The 16,020-nt window shown below is 46.2% G+C and overlaps 1 protein-coding gene across 1 annotated transcript in view; it reads left to right on the top strand.

The window, feature by feature from the left end:
• Laptm4b (lysosomal protein transmembrane 4 beta) overlaps positions 1-16,020 on the top strand; it is a 65,252-nt gene extending 49,232 nt beyond the window's left edge. The window contains exons 4-7 of the mRNA XM_006977616.3: positions 289-411; positions 3,817-3,915; positions 6,053-6,148; positions 15,045-16,020. Coding sequence (XP_006977678.2) covers positions 289-411; positions 3,817-3,915; positions 6,053-6,148; positions 15,045-15,125 — 399 coding nt within the window. The 3' untranslated portion in view covers positions 15,126-16,020. The remainder of the gene's footprint in view (positions 1-288; positions 412-3,816; positions 3,916-6,052; positions 6,149-15,044) is intronic.

Genomic DNA, 16,020 nt, shown 5'->3' with positions numbered 1-16,020 from the left:
TGAGAACTACTGCATTAGAGTAGCCTATGGGATTACCTGTTCAGAGTGTGGGGTTATTCATAGTTTTCTGCAAGAAACTTTAGAAATCTCTAATACCTCCCTCGTGGTGCTAGGAAAGCTGGGGAAGCAACGTTACCATGAACACTGGCCATTTTTGCCTGACTGCCCCAGCTTGGCATACCAGTTGCCGTCATGGCGTAATGACTGCCAGTCCCAAGCCCCTTCAGACTGGTGAACTAAAGTCCAGTTATATCCAACATGTTAACATTCTGTTTTCCTTGTGTTTAGCAACATGCTGCGTGGATCATCCCATTCTTCTGTTACCAGATCTTTGATTTTGCCCTGAATACCTTGGTTGCGATCACCGTGCTTGTCTATCCAAACTCCATTCAGGAGTACATACGACAGCTGGTAAGTGGCCCTCCCACTGCTCACTGCCTCTTGTCCTGAGTCTGCCTGAGTCAAGGACAGAGCATTATCGGGACATACATTAAGTAGATATTAAACTTGCGCTGGAGTGGCTGGTCAGATCGCCGAGTGTTTTCTGAAAGGTAGGAGTTCTGATTACTAGGGTGCTTTTGGGACGCTGTAACCATCATGACTTCCCCGAACACAGGCGATAAGGCAGTGAGGGCAGCAGTGTCGTTCACGTGCCTCCCGAGAGTCTCTGTGCGGATTGCTCAGGTATCAGCAGCGGGTAGCATGGGGAGACAGGATGCTGTGCAGTGGTTCTCAGACTGGTTCCCCATAGACTGGTCTCTGCACATGTCTGTCATTTGAGGACTAGATTCCTGGTAAGTCCTTTTTAGACACTTGAGTCAGTATTGGTGGCTGGGTATCCAGGAGCTTCTTACGTCATCAGATGGAATAATTCTGGGCCCTCGCGCTTTTTAATCATGGGTTTTTAAATTGTGAAATGTGTCTGAAAGTGCAATGTCTTTAAATTGTTTTTTTTTGGGGGGGGGGGTGGTTTCAAGACAGAGTTTCTCTGTGAAATTGAAATAATACCCTGGATTCTCCTTTGTTTTGTTTTTTAAATGGGTCCTGGGAATTGAACAGGATCCTCTGGAAGAGCAGCAAATGCCCATAACCACTGAGCCATCTCGCCAGACCCTTAAAATTGTTTTAAATGGCAAGATGTTCTTCATTCTTTTTTTTTTTTTTTTTTTTTTTTGGCTTTTGAGACAGGATTTCTCTGTGTAGCCCTGGCTGTCCTGGAACTCATCAACTATATAGACCAGGCTGGCCTTGAACTCAGATATCTGCCTGCCTCTGCCTCCTAAGAGCTGGGATTAAAGGCTAAGATACTTATTCTTAAAGGTTCTCTCTGTATATAACTTTTTTAATGTGGTACTATTAAACTCAGGACTCCCGCTTGCCAGACAGACACTTCACTACTACAGCCTCTGCTTATTTTAGAGTTCCATTTGAGATCGGGTCTTGCTGAGTTGCCCAACTTGGCCTCCTACCTCAGCCTGGTCCCTAGGATCACAGACTGCCCGTGTGCTCATTTCATGGAGCCTTTGTGGTAGTCTCCGAACCCAGACTAAGGACTAGGGTTCTTCTAGAATGAGGTGAAGTTGCAGGATGTGGTGGGAAAGGCTAGCAGGTGGGAGGGAGGGGTTGAGAGGAGAGTCGTTCATAGTCTTCCTCACGGTCATGCCAGAGTACCTGTCACTCCCAGGACAGAAGGCCCTAGTAAGCGTTTGCTCCTCACAAGTGTCTCCATGGTCATTCCTTTTACTATTGTTTTAAGAATCAGGCCCATGCTGATGGACTATGGTGTCTAAAAGGTTCCATGTGCCAGTTTTGGGAGTTGCCTCTTATGACCAGAACACTGTGAGGGGCTGATTAAGTGGTGGGCAGGTGGAGAATTCACCTCTGTGCTGAGGGTTGGTGTTAACTCTGACGACCGTATGCTGGGCTCCTCAGAACCGGTCTCACCAAGCTCATCACGTGTGGGCTGGACTGGAAGGTGGTAAGGACAGGTGAGGATGGCCAGCAGCAGCCCTGTGCTGTTGTGTATCACATCCCTGGGCTGCAGAGATTGCCAGAGAGCCCCCCATGCACAAGGCATGTAGGACTTCCTTCCGGACCCCACCTTGTTCTGCTGCTCTGCATTCACTTTTGAGCCATCGTGTGGTACAGTGACCGTGTTGTTGGAGCTGAGAGGAATAATAGTACTCTTTAAAGGAAGAAAAAGGGGGAAAAAAGCCAGGTGGTGGTGGTGCACACCCTTAATCCCATTAAGGTGGATCTCTGTGAGTTTGAGGTCAGCCTGGTCTTCAGAGCAATTCCTTCCTTCCTTCCTTCCTTCCTTCCTTCCTTCCTTCCTTCCTTCCTTCCTTCCTTCCTTCCTTCCTTCCTTCCTTCCTTCCTTCCTTCCTTCCTCCCTCCCTCCCTCCCTCCCTCTCTCTCTCTCTCTCTCTTTCTTTCTTTCTTTCTTTTTTCTGAGAAAGGGTTTCTCTGTGTAGCTTTGCGCCTTTCCTGGATCTCACTCTGTAGACCAGGCTGGCCTTGAACTCACAGAAATCTGCCTTCCTCTGTCTCCCAGTGCTGGGATTAAAGGTGTGTGCCACCACCGCACAGCTCTTCAGAGCAATTTCAGGAACAACCAAAGCTACACAAAGAAACCCTGCCTCAAAAAAAAAAAAAAAAAAAAAAAAAACAAGCAAAAAGAGAGATTTTACTTTTAACTTGTAATGATAAACCAAATAATACAAATGAAATATTTCAGGAAGCCAGGGGAGGTGGCAGAAGTTCAAGGTTAGGAGTTCAAGGTCATCCTTATCTACATGGTGAATTTGAGGCCAGCCTGGGTTACATGTGATTCTGTCTCAACTTCCCATTACCCTGCCAAAAAAATTCTATACTATTTAATGGTCATTCTGAGCTGGGCATGGCGTTGAATGCCTGTAATAAGTGCGTGTGCCTTTTTATAGATGTGCGCTTTTGATTTTTTCTTTTTACCCTGGTAACATCATCACTGTTTACAATGTCTAGAAAGATGTGCCTTTAGCAAAGACACTCACTTCAGTAGCTTTCTCCTTGCCCTGCACAACCCTTCAGAGTATCCAGAACTTGAAGGAAATAAGAAAACACTACCCAGTCACACCAGAAGTGCACCAACAGCACACAGTGATGGTGCTCCGGCGCGCAGAGGGAGGACTGAGTGGCACCTCGCGTCTCTCACGACTCCTCTGATTTTTGTTCTGTGCTGTGCAGGTCAGCGAAGAGAGGCTGCAGAGCCAGGCAGCGGCAGGGAGCCAGCTTCTGATAGACCGACTGCCTCGTGGCTTTGCAAAGACAGCTGGGTTTTTCTTTGTTTTTCTGTTTTTGTTGTGTGTGTTTGTTTCTGGTTCTGAGTAGCCTTGCCTGTCCTGGAACTTGTGTAGATCAGGTTGTTTCCTGAATACTGTGCAAAAAGCATCTTTTATTGTTACACAAAAACCACCTTTAGCAAACTAATCCATATCCCAAAACCAAGGTCTGAAATTCCTCTAGGAAGAGCAACTCAGTGACAATCCCTGACTTAAAGAAAAGGCAGTTCACAGCCTGGGTGCTGTCGCCCAGGAATCCGTGCCAGGTGCAATGGCTCTGTCGATCTCTCTGCAGACTTTCCTTTGCTGGGTGCCTGAGTTAGGAACACGTCGCTCGTTCACTGTTTGTTGCTGTTTCATGGGTAGAGGTGGAGAGAATTTTGTATCTGTCCTAAATAACAATCATCTGCTCTCAAGTGAGCACCCTGGGTTGCTACCTGTGGAATAGATCTTGAAAATGAATGAGATTTGCTAATGAGGCCCCTTTCCCTTTCAGCCTCCCAGTTTCCCCTACAGAGATGACATAATGTCCGTGAATCCTACGTGTTTGGTCCTTATTATTCTTCTGTTTATCAGCATTATTTTGACATTTAAGGTAAGCATGAATATTCTCCTTAGGGACTAAATATTCAATGTACTCCTGAAATTGAAAGAAATAAACAAAATAATCTGTCCTCTTGGTTTCCTAACATTACGGTTTATTCTGTTGTCTGTGTGAGAGAGAAATACTGACTTGAATTACACAGGCCAGTCAAGGAGAGATGATAGCTCAGTGGTTATATATAATACTGCAGTGTGCAGTACGATGTTCTGTATGTTTTTAGTAGTAGCGTCACGAAAGTTAGATGCAAGCATTTGAATAAATATCACACATACACAGTTTTTAGTGTGCTACAATCCATGTCACAGAATTCAACCACTTAGGGGTTGGAAATTTAGCTCAGTGGTAGAGCGCTTGCCTAGCAAGCACAGTGCCCTGGGTTCAGTCCTCAGATCCAGGAGAGAAGGAAAAAAAAAAAAAACCAACCATTTAATGTATGCGGGCTGATGAGATGGCAGCATGGTGGGAAGGTCCTTGCTGCAAGGCTGGTGAACTGACCCGGGTCAGCTCCAGGAACCCACAGGGTGGAGTGAAGAGAACACCGAGAACACCTCCTAGAAGTTCTTCTCTGATCACATGCACAGTGTCATATGCACACAGATGTGAGTATTCGTGTACACACACATACACACACTCACACACACTCTCTCTCTCTCAATACATTAACGGAAATGTGAGTCTGTGTTTTCAGTGCACTAATGAGTGTGCAGCTGTACTTCATGGCTGTGTTGTTTAGTTTTGTATTTCCTCCCGAGATGGGGTTTCTCTGTGTAACCCTGGCTGTCCTGGAACTTGATCTAGGCCTGCCTCTGCCTCCCACGTGCTGGGGTTAAAGGTGTGTGCCACCACGCCAAGCGGCTTAGAACATTCCTACCACTTACCACCAGGCCTTCATGGTCCTCTCTACCCCTGGAAGACCACTACATTACTTTCTGTCTCTGGATTGATGTGGACACTTTACAGTCGGCTGTGTGTTGGTCTTTGTGGATGGCTTTTCTCCTCCTAGGTTGCTGCCCTAGTTTGCTCTCTTACTGTGATAAAGAACATGACCAAAAGCAGCTTGGAGGAAGAAAGTGTTTATCTTCCTTACCTTCCTGGGTCGCAGTCTATTGAGGGAAGCCAAGGCGGGAACTGAAGTGGAGATCCTCAGGAACACTGCTTACCGGCGTTCTCCATTGCTTGCTCAGCTTCCTAGTTTCATGCAACCCAAGACTCAGGGGTTGCACAGTGGCTTGGACCTTCCCACATCAATCATTACTTAAGAAAAAGCCCACAGGCTTATCCACAGGCCAGTCTGATGGGGACGTTTTCTCAGCTGAGGTTCCCTCTCCCCAGGTGACCTGCTGCGTCACCAGGATGGCTGCTGTGTGCCCTGCTGTAGGCCACGTGTCCATCCAGCACATGACAGACTTGCAGTCGCTTCCACTTTGCTAGAGTGAAAAATGCTGCTCTTACATTCCTAATAAAGTGTGGGTGGACATGGGTGTCCAGCCCTGTGGACATACATGTCTCCCTGGAGTAGGATTGATGGGTCCTGTGATAATGATTAAAACTGGGCAGGGGATGGGGGGGGGGCACACACACTATACTGCTTGACATCTTTAATAGCAGTGTGTGACATTTCTCTGTTTAACCATTTTTTTAGACAAAGCATTTAACATTAGGGAAGCATTTTGAAATAATTGATTTCTAATCCAATTAAAGCTTCCTGGAGTAAGAACACAGAGAAAGTCCCAGGTCTGACATTGTTCTTCTGAGTGTTCATCTTAAGTACCTCTAGATGCTTCATTCTGAAAATGGAATAAGTAAAACCAGAGAATCCTGTAGTCAGGGTACTGAGCAGGGTGGAGGGGGCTTGAGGCTAGCCCAGGCTGTACAGCAAGTTTGGCTCACCTCTTACCAAAGAATGAGTGACCAGTGACCAGTGACCAATGGGTGAACAGACGACCCACATCAGTGCCAGTGCACCCCGTGCCCCAAATACCGTCCCCAACTTCTGCAGTTTTAAAGGTGTTAGGTTTAGTAACGTTCACACGTGCATGTAAACACAAACTTTGCGGTGTTACTTTAGCATATTGTTTTCAGTCGTCTGCAGTTTGAAAATCAAAAACTTGGTGACCTTTATTTGCAGGGTTACTTGATAAGCTGTGTTTGGAGCTGCTACCGATACATCAATGGCAGGAACTCCTCTGATGTCCTGGTTTATGTTACCAGCAATGACACCACGGTAGGTGTGTGTAGTGTGTGTGTGTGTGTGTGTGTGTGTGTGTGTGTGTGTCTGTGTCTGTGTCTGTGTCTGTGTGTTTTGTTTGTTTTTTCAAAACAGGGTTTCTTTTTACTGTCCTGGAACTCACTCTGTAGACCAGGCTGGCCTTGAACTCACGGAGATCCGCCTGCCTTTGCCTCCTGAGTGCTGGGATTAAAGGCGTGTGCCACCCAGCATGCCTGGCTAAGACATGTTTATCATCTGCTTGGTCCACCATGTTGTAGTTCTTTGTCAGTGTGACAGATACCTGAAAGAAATGACTTAGAAGGAGAGGGGTTCTTTGGGCTACACTTCAGACATTTCTGTCATGTGATTGGACTTGTTCCATTACCATGGACTTGTGGTGAGATAGGAGGAATATCATGGCAGCAGACTTTGTGGTGGGCAGGCCAGGAAGCAGAGAGCACTATGGAGAGGCCTCTGACTGACTAAGCCAGGACCCCCAGTGACCTGCTTCCCTCTAAGCAAGCCCCACTTCTGAGTTTCCATCAGCTCCCAGTAATGGCATCAGATTATGAAACCATCAATAGGGTTACTAATAGATTAACCCATTGATCAGGTCAGAGCCCTTGTTATCCAATTGCTTGAGTAATTGGATCCTCTAGCTGGGGACCAAGCCTTCCATTCATGAGTCTTGGGAGGGTCCAGGGCATTTCACATTTAAACCATGACATAGATAATAATTGGACCTGGAAAACAGTAACAAAAACCAGTCAACCAAACAAACCAAAACAGTCTGGCGAGATGTCTCAGCAGTTAAGAAAGAGCACTGGCTGCTGTCCCGGGGGCCAGGTTCATTTCCCAGCACAACATGGTGCCTCACGACCCTCTAACTCCAGTTCGAGATCTGGCTCCATCCTCTCCACAGGCACCAAACCAGTCATGCACACGGTTCACAGACAGACATGCATCTAAACACCAGTACACATAAGTGTAAAATATCCAGACAACAACACAGTGAAGAACGGAGGTTATTCCACTGAAAACTACATGTCTTTTGATAAATTGTGTAAATGACCCTAAATGAAACTAACTGTTCTGACCTATTGTGTATCTTTAGAAAGGAAGAACACAAGCTTTCTCTAAACGCAAACACATCACAGTTCATGGCTCTGATGCTCAGGTTAGGCCATCCATGACCAGTTGAGCCTCATCAGAAGCTCTTCAGTGTTCTTGCTTTCCAACATGACATAGGCTCCTACATTTCCTACGGCAGATCTGTGGTCCGCCATTTCTCCAAGGAGCCATTTCTTTTTGGTGGAGAATGATATCTGGAGACCATAACGTGGACTTTGAGGATTAGAATACTCCATAATTTTAAAGATTTCTTTTTTGGCAAGAACTAGGGGTTTTAATGTTGGCATTCTAATTTAAAAACCAAATGTGCCGATGTCTGCCCCAGAGACCTTCTAGAAGGTTGGAGTGATCTAGTTTTTCACGGCACAAAGCAATATAAGTTTCTCCTTTGCCCATGTCAGTATTGGGCATCCACATCAACATAATAATGTGTCATGCCTGGCTTTCACTTCACATTAAGTATTGGGCCAGATGGCTCTTCTCCCAGGCTAAATAAATTCATGTTGACCTTTGTGGAAAGATACTGGGGCTCTTGTTAGAAAGTAAACATGCTTCGTCTCCTTTTCTAAGACAATGCACATGCTGTGGTGTGCTCAGAGGGAGAACAGAAAAGAGTTCTAGATAATGGAGATCATTCCTGGGGTTAACCCTGCCTCCATTTCGGGCAGAGGCTCCCAAACATAATGCCTTGAGGTCTGAGTGATTCATTCGGGCCGTGGGAATAAATACCCACCTCTTGACTGCATTAAGTAGTCATGAATGCACAGCTTGACAGCAGCCTGCCCAGTAGGTTTCCCCTGAGAGGCTAAACCATCCCAAGGTGCCCTCTGCATCACTGCGGCTGCCTGGTCCCGGCACTGTTGGTGCCCTAGGGAGATGCACCCTCCCTCTGGAGCCCATGCTGGAGAAATCATGTGATGGATACATTATGTAACTATCACATCCTCTTCCTAATGCCATGAAAATGCTCACTGGAGAAAAAAAAAAACACATTAAAATGATAAATATGTAGGTTGTAGAAACATTTTTCACATTAAATATTAGCAAATTGAAATTTTTAAAAACTTAATATATGTAGCCTTGTTTCAATAATAATCGTAAACCTCTGGTCATAGCAGTATTTTGCCAAATGTATGGAACCCAATTCCTGTGAGACCAGGGTCCTCTAAATCAGCGAGATTAATATTTAGCTAAAACAGTGCCTGAAATTCTGATTCCAGATTAAAAAAAAAAAAAGCATTATAGTCTTAGAGGAAGGTTCTTAATAATTTAAAGAGGAAATGTAAAGTTCATGGAGTTGGTTATGCTGTGCTGATTGACTCAGATTACCTCCTGCAAGTTGACACTTCCGAAAGTATTTTACTCTATGAGGCTTTCTCTTGAATCTGCTTTAAAAATACACTTAAAAGTAAAAGCTTCTGTGAAGGGCAGACCATTTCCCAATAGATTCTCTGACATACTGAAGGTCAGTGAAGGCCAACCATTGGCCACCAGAATACTCTGAACAGCTTAGCAGTGGGGGTGACAATGTGGCGGCCCCCACGGCTCTCAGTAATGGAGCACAGTTCCCTCTGGTTTTCTATTCCCCTCCCCTCCCTCTCTCTTCTCCTCCCCTTTCTCCTTTCTTCCAGTTACTAATCTGGTTTTCTTAGTATAAATTAGACATGTGACAGGCAAGTTCTTGACCAGGTTCTGTGCATTTTTCTCAACCATAGAGGGAGGAAAGAGGGGGTGGATGATCAAATTGGCAACAAGAAAGATCTTTAGTTGGACTTGAGGTTCATTCATCCTCAAGAACTAGACGGTCAGCAGCATAAAACATAAACAAGTTTTCATCTTGTACGTTCTACAGAAAAGTCATAACTAATTGGCTGGACAAGTGGACAAGCTTCAGATGTGTTTTAGCCAGATTCAAGGACATCTGTTTAAATGACCCAGAGGGCCTGGGAAGCAGCAAGAGTCTTCACATGTGGGACTAGAGGAGTGAAAACTTCACTGGGTTTAGAGGTTTAAAACCATGTCCTATAATTTGTTGGTTTTGAAATCTCTGGTCTGTGAAATTCTCTGATGTAAAAGGGAGGTCTTATTTCCAGTGACTTTTTAAAGTGGTTCTTTTCTCCTCTAAATAGTTTGTGCGAGATGTTTAGCCCCTACCTCTACCCCTCACCCTTTTAACTTAAAAGGCCAAGACTGTTGTGAGAAGTTGGTGTGGACCTGGTAACTCTGAGCTGAGCTAAGGGTGCAGCTGGGACGTGAGTTCCAGAATAGAGGGGCAGGTCTGCTCTAGGGAAGTCGCAGGGGGAGGAATGGGGGAGGGTTTGAGAGAACTTAGGAGGGGAAATGAGAGTCGGTGGTTATGGGAGTGAGTGACAGGATCCTTAGGATCTCTTCTGTGTGTGACTGTAACTTTAAACCACTTACCGAAAAGCTGGGACAGCAGCTTCAGAGTCGCCTGGTCCGGGGCCTTTGGTGCCACACGCACGTGTGGTCAGCTGTGAGCTCTTCTGTGTTACACCTCCTTGCTCTGGAGTCGCTTCATCGGGCATGTGGAGGATGCTGTCTGCCAGGCACTGTACCAAGTGCTCTTCTCAGCCCTACAGCACATGTGGAAGGGAGTCACAGTTAGTTTTCTGTCACTAAAGGTTGCTTCTTATTTATTTGTGAATGTTCAGCTAATAAGTTTCATTGTGACGTTTTTATACATCATTGTAATGCAGCATTGCTTTTAATAACAAAAACATTCCAGCTTCATTACCTAATAACCTGAGGATGGTTTGGTTAAATAAGGGTGTATCCACAGAGGCAAAATACCTTTATTATCCTTAAAATTACCATAGGCAGTATAATAACAAAAGAAAGGTTTATGATATTTCAAAGTGCAATATAGATAGGAATGTGTGCTGTGGTGCTGAGGAAATAAAGCTGGCAGACGGGTTAGGCTGTAACAGAAAATTAAACTACGGGGTTTGGGGGTGGATGTTACAGAGATATTTCTCCCTTCCCATTAGCGTAAGGTAGGGAAGCTGGGAACAGATAATGTGGAGGCTTGAGGTGCTGGGCAGCTCTCCATTTCCTGCCTGAAACTGTGACTGCAGCTTGAGCCCAGGTGAGACTGGAGCCCTAGAATGCTGTAGGACCTGGGAGGGAGATGTGTGCAGTAGCGGGTATAGCATCTTCTGGCTGGGAAAGAACGGCTGAGCTGTCTCCCACAGCGTTACTGTGGTATTAGCTCACAGTGCCCTCCTCTTTTCTCAATAGGCAAGTGCATGGAACCATTTTTATTCTTGGTTCAGGTTGCCATGTTATTTTGGAGTTTCTAGCCTTTGCCTTTTACCTGTGGGAACTTTTGGAACCAATCTGAAAGATCTGAAGTATGAATTCTGTGTTGTGAGTACATTCTGCGAAAGGGTTCAGTTTTTCTGTGTACAGGAAGAAAGAGCTGGGGAGATGGCTCAGTGGTTAGCTACCTGTCATGCAGGCATGCTCATTTGCAGTAACACTGTTTTGGAGTGTGGGGAGGTGGTATTCAGTGACAGTCTGTGTATCCTCAGCTGTCCCCAACTGGCTGTGTAGCTGTGCCCAGGAGGCATGGGAATCAGTGGGTATGAGCCAGACGTTGGGCTTCATGAGGCGCAGACAGGAGTGGTACCGAATGAGAAAGGCACTCATCTCCCCAGTGTGTGTGCTTGTTTCTTAAGGGGACCTCATGACGTGCTCACTCGAGTTCCTCGCGTGTTTTAGGTGCTTCTAGGCTGTGTTATCGTGTGAAGCTTGGGTTCCACAGGATTTGGGGAGCTTTCCTGTGAAAACCTGTTACCTCAGAACTAACAACATCAAATAGCATGCCACTTTCCAGTTGCTTTGCTTAGTGTATAGACTGCGCACACTCAGTCCCCATTGTCCATCCAAATGTTGAAAGTCCCTTTTCTGGCAGGTGAGGCTTGTTCTTCAGTCGGCTGCAGAAACTCAGGCAAATGCACTACTTACCTGGTCAAGCTACCTGGGAAAAAGCATGGAGCTCTATCGGTTAACAGTTAAGACAATACCCCTCAGAAATGCCTGTAGGCCAGTATGATCTGGCCAGTCTCTCATTGACTCTTAGGTAGTTTGGTTGTGTCTGGTTGATAATTAGTCTCTATTTTAACATTTTGTGATATTCTTTTGAGACTGTCTGAAGTCATGTGTAGTTTATATACATTACCCTGCAACTACAGAATTATAGATAAATCTATACTGGCCAAATTCAAGTATATGGTTCATGTCCAGCCCTAACTCTGGTGCTTAAACATTGTCTAGTTTTACCAGAATAGGTGGATGTTAGACAACAAACAATGTTTCTGTCTACAACAGTATGCATGTTACATGGTGGTCCCATCACTGTATTGCTTGGGTGATAACGTAGCCATCTTAGTTACATAAATACCCTCCAGGATGTTCACATCTGATGGAATTACCTGATGGTATATTTCTTGGATTGTAGCCTCACTGCTGCATGAAGCACGGCTGTAGCTCTTTCCCCAGACATTTCATCATTTATTAACTGAAGTGAATTTGTTTTCCAGATTTTTTTTATTATATGTATAGTGAGTGTTATGTGTGAGCACATCTACAGGTGAGAGGTTGGCGTTGGGTGTCTTCCTCGGCAAGCACTTACCCACTGAGCCAGCTGCCCCCAGGAGAGGGGGTGTGGAGAGAAAAAGGGTGTGTGGGGAACTCGTGTTGGACCTCATATGAAGTGGCCCACGGTTGTGTGTGCTTGCCCCTTCTCGCTCCGCCATTAGCTTCTGATTGCCAGCATCAAGTGTACATCGGAGTAGGGTACGTTCTTGGTGTGCTTGGCCTTTTTGGATGGTTCATTGTGAATGGTTAATTTTCTAAAAAATCATTTAAATGCCAAGTGATAAAGATGTCAAAATAATCACATTTTTTAAAAATTATGTCATGGCATCCTAGTTGGCAAATTTTGAGTTAATCATATTAGAATTATTTCTCTCGATGTCCAAGTACTTCATCCACCTTGTAGAAAAGGAGTGTGGCTGCATCCTCAGTGTTAACAGACCACAGTAGAAACAGAATGGTGGTCCTCACCTCACCATCCTGCCTTGCAGTCAGGACCAGGTTTTCACCATCATTTAGGTGAGATGATGTGGAGCCTCTGAGAATTTAAACTAGCGCATCTAGCGGACTTTCAAAAGCAAGAGACATCACGTCAAGAATATTTCACAGCCAACATGGGCCAGAGAAACCATGTCTGTCACCAGCGCCAGTGAGGGAGATTATTCAGGCCCCTTGGCTTCCGATTAGAAGTGGAAGTCAGTAGAGTATTTCAGAGTACTGAGTCACCGTGAAATACCAAAGTGTGAAAGTTTTATTTTGATAGAACATGATTGTGCCTCCCCAGAAAGGAAATGTTGTGTTCAATTTGTGAGCATTTTGGAGAAATTTGGCTTGAATGTTTCCTTTTGTAAGAAAGGAAAGGAACAAAAAAGAAACAAAGCTGGATGTGAGAACTGCCCCAGGATGTGCTCCCCCCCCCCCCCCCCGTAAGACCTCTCCCAAGACAGTGGTGGGTACGGGTCAGTTAATCCCTCAGTGAGGCTGTGGAGGATAATGCCAAACCGTCATTCCGAGGTGCCGTTCACGGTTTCCACGGCCATAGGTTGTCCTGGTTGATGTAAGCACACATGCATGTGCTGGCCCAGGCCACAGCCACACCTACGGAGCCTCACCTGTCTTCCCAACTGCATTCCCCCCCCAAGTGGGCAGTGGCCAGCCCTAAGCACTTCCCAGAGCTGCTCTACTACCCGCCTCCTTTCTCCCTACCCCAAGTGTATACTCAGCTTTTCATGAGAAAGAGTGTTCTCTCTACTGTCCAGTCACCGCCCTCTGGCCTTTTTTTTTTTTGGGGGGGGGGGCTTTTCTTGATATCCAGTCTGCATTGGTTCCCCTGTTCTTAGTCATCCTTTCGTGTTTTGCCTGCTCTGCCTCCTAAGTCATATGTTTCTCAGCCCACAGCACAGTGTGTTACTGGGTTTGTGTTGCAGGTTGTGTTGGGTCTGAGCGGCTGTGGGACTGGCGGGTGACAAAGATTTGTCCTGACTGTGGGCAAGGCAAGAAAACTCTAGCTACACAGACCCAACCAAGTAAACACAGAGACTTATATTGCTTACAAACTGTATGGACATGGCAGGCTTCTTGCTAACTGTTCTTATAGCTTAAATTAATCCATTTCCACAAATCTATACCTTGCCACGTGGCTCGTGGCTTACCGGCATCTTCACATTATGCTTGTCCTGGCGCGGCTGGCAGTGACTCCTCCCACCTTCCTGTTCTTTTATTTCTCCTCTCTGTTAGTCCCGCCTATACTTCCTGCCTAGCCACTGGCCAATCAGGTTTTATTTATTGACCAATCAGAGCAACACATTTGCCATACAGACCATTCCCCAGCACAGCCAAGTGCAGACCATCTCAGACACCTGCACTCAGGCCCGTGGTCCTAATCACCCTCTATGCGGACCTGCTGGGTAAAGCCACAAGGAACCGAGAACGGGCTCCCACGGGACACACGGAACATCCCACAGCAGCGCTTCTTGAGGCCAACCTGCAGAAGCGTCTGAGCAGGGCGCTCTTACACACTATCGCTTTGCCTTGTGACAGTAGATGAGCCCTGCCCTGTTCCAACAGGAGAACTTGCTGTCCGCTCAGCAGCTCCAGCCACACCTTCTGGTCAACCCCCATTCCTCCAGTCCCTCGTTAATGACGTCACTGCGGCTTCTGACTTCAGTGGAGTCAGAACAATCCAGACAACTGTCTCAGTGGGCCAGCTTACCTTCCTCCCTGGGGAATGTGTGCCATTTATACCTCCTGAGTCACTCACTATCCAGTGGGTACCGGGTCCCACTCCTGGATGAGGTAATGGCTGCAGTCTATGGGAGCTACAAGTGGAAAAGATAAATATAGTGACATATGTTAAGTCAGAGTGGAGTGGAAGCGTTGTGTGTGTGAGCAGGGAGAGTGGGGTGTGGCAGAAACTGGAGGGGTTTTAGTAGTGGTGTTCCTCCAGGAGCCTAGGGGACAGGCACACTTTATACCATGTGTGGGTCTTTACTACTTGAAGTCTAAATGGATCTACAGTAGAAAACACACAGCATGATTTTTTGTGTTATTCTGCCTCTTCCCACACAGTGAATAACCTTGAGCAGTCCTGGTTTCATGCTTGAAATGTAAGCACAGAACGGTTACCTGCCGTCAGTCAACACTCACTCTTTAGTTCCTCTCCAGCTTCTACAGGTTCATGCCAAGCAGAGTGTTAAGTACTTTATTTATAGGCCTTTGGTCTTCAGATCTTTGTTTTAGAGATAAAACCCGAGAGTACATAATTTGCTCAAGGAGATGCTGATAAAAATGTGACTTGAGTGTGGTTACAGTCCTCACCGTCACCTGAGGTCAGTACAGTTTCTATAGTCGACCTAGGGCCTGCCCTCGTGTGCACACACACCCGGGAGAACTATTCCCATCCCCTTATTCCTTTACACGTGCACCCTCTGGCTCTGCAGGCATGTGTAGAAAGTGGCAGGAAAAGCAGAGGGCCCAGAAATCCCTCCGCAGGTGCTGCTTGAAGGTCTCACAGCCTCTCCTTAATGGACCCACTTAGTGAGAGGCTGACGTGAGTACTGGTCACAGGAAGGGCTTAACTGCGTGAGTGTTCAGTTACAGCCTCACTTTGGGGTCAGGGACCATACGCCGACTTTAAACGCTGACCCTGGGCTCTCCTTTCCAGGTGCTTCTGCCTCCGTACGATGATGCCACTGCTGTGGCCGGCACTGCCAAGGAGCCACCCCCACCTTACGTGTCTGCCTGAACCAGATGGAGGATCGAGGAGCAGCAGACTGAGTCGAGAGCTGCCTGGACGATCCTTCTGTGATGTCACTCCCGAGACGAGCTCTTTGAGCCTGTGTGTTGTTACGACGTTTTACAATGTAGATGTTAAGTTGAAGACTCTGTTTGAAACATATGCTGTAGCTAGAGCAGCAGAGTAGCTGTAGGTTTTTGGTGGGGGTGGGGTGTAATGAGCTCCGTTAGTCTTTCCTGGAACTGTAGATGGCCTTTCCGGAGGCTGGTATGTAGCTGCCTGGCCCACCGCTGGGCACTCAGTCACGCTGTTTCTCTCCATTCCTTCTGACTCTCTTGAAAGTATAAAATGAATTAGATAATACTTAAACCATTCCAGTTATAGAGCAAACCCTAATACAAATAGTAATTACTGTAATACATATGCGATATAAGAATTTCCCTGCTGTCCCAAAATTCAGTGATATTCTGAGTTTGCTGGTCAAGGATTTACTTTGTGCTGAATAAAGCCTGGGGAGAAATACCAAACAGTGAGAGCAGAAGCCTGCTGCCCAGGGTCTGCTGTCCTGGGCTGGCACTGAAGCACCCACTTTGCCCCAGCAAATCTCTTGCTGTATCAAGTAGAACTGCCCATGTGTGTTTGTCTAGAAGTATGGAAAAGGGTTTCACCCTCTCTCCTTGCAAGATACATCCTACTTTGGGTTTTTTAAGTATGTCTAATCATCTATTAAAATGTCAAGTGGTCTTCAGAAAGATGAGGAAGATCGTCCCCATGTGGAATGCTCTAAACTGAATTGGAAATGATGTTTATGTCTCTGAAAGCGAGCGGCTCTCCTGTCAGTTTCCATGCTGAATGTGCTGTACATGAAGGCTTGGCAATTAAAGTTTGTCTGCATCCAAGCAAA

This window comes from Peromyscus maniculatus, chromosome 20 (assembly GCF_049852395.1).
Source record: "Peromyscus maniculatus bairdii isolate BWxNUB_F1_BW_parent chromosome 20, HU_Pman_BW_mat_3.1, whole genome shotgun sequence".
NCBI classification, from domain to species: domain Eukaryota; kingdom Metazoa; phylum Chordata; class Mammalia; order Rodentia; family Cricetidae; genus Peromyscus; species Peromyscus maniculatus.
Note: the sequence above shows the minus strand (reverse complement) of the source record. Positions and strands in the feature narration are given on the sequence as shown.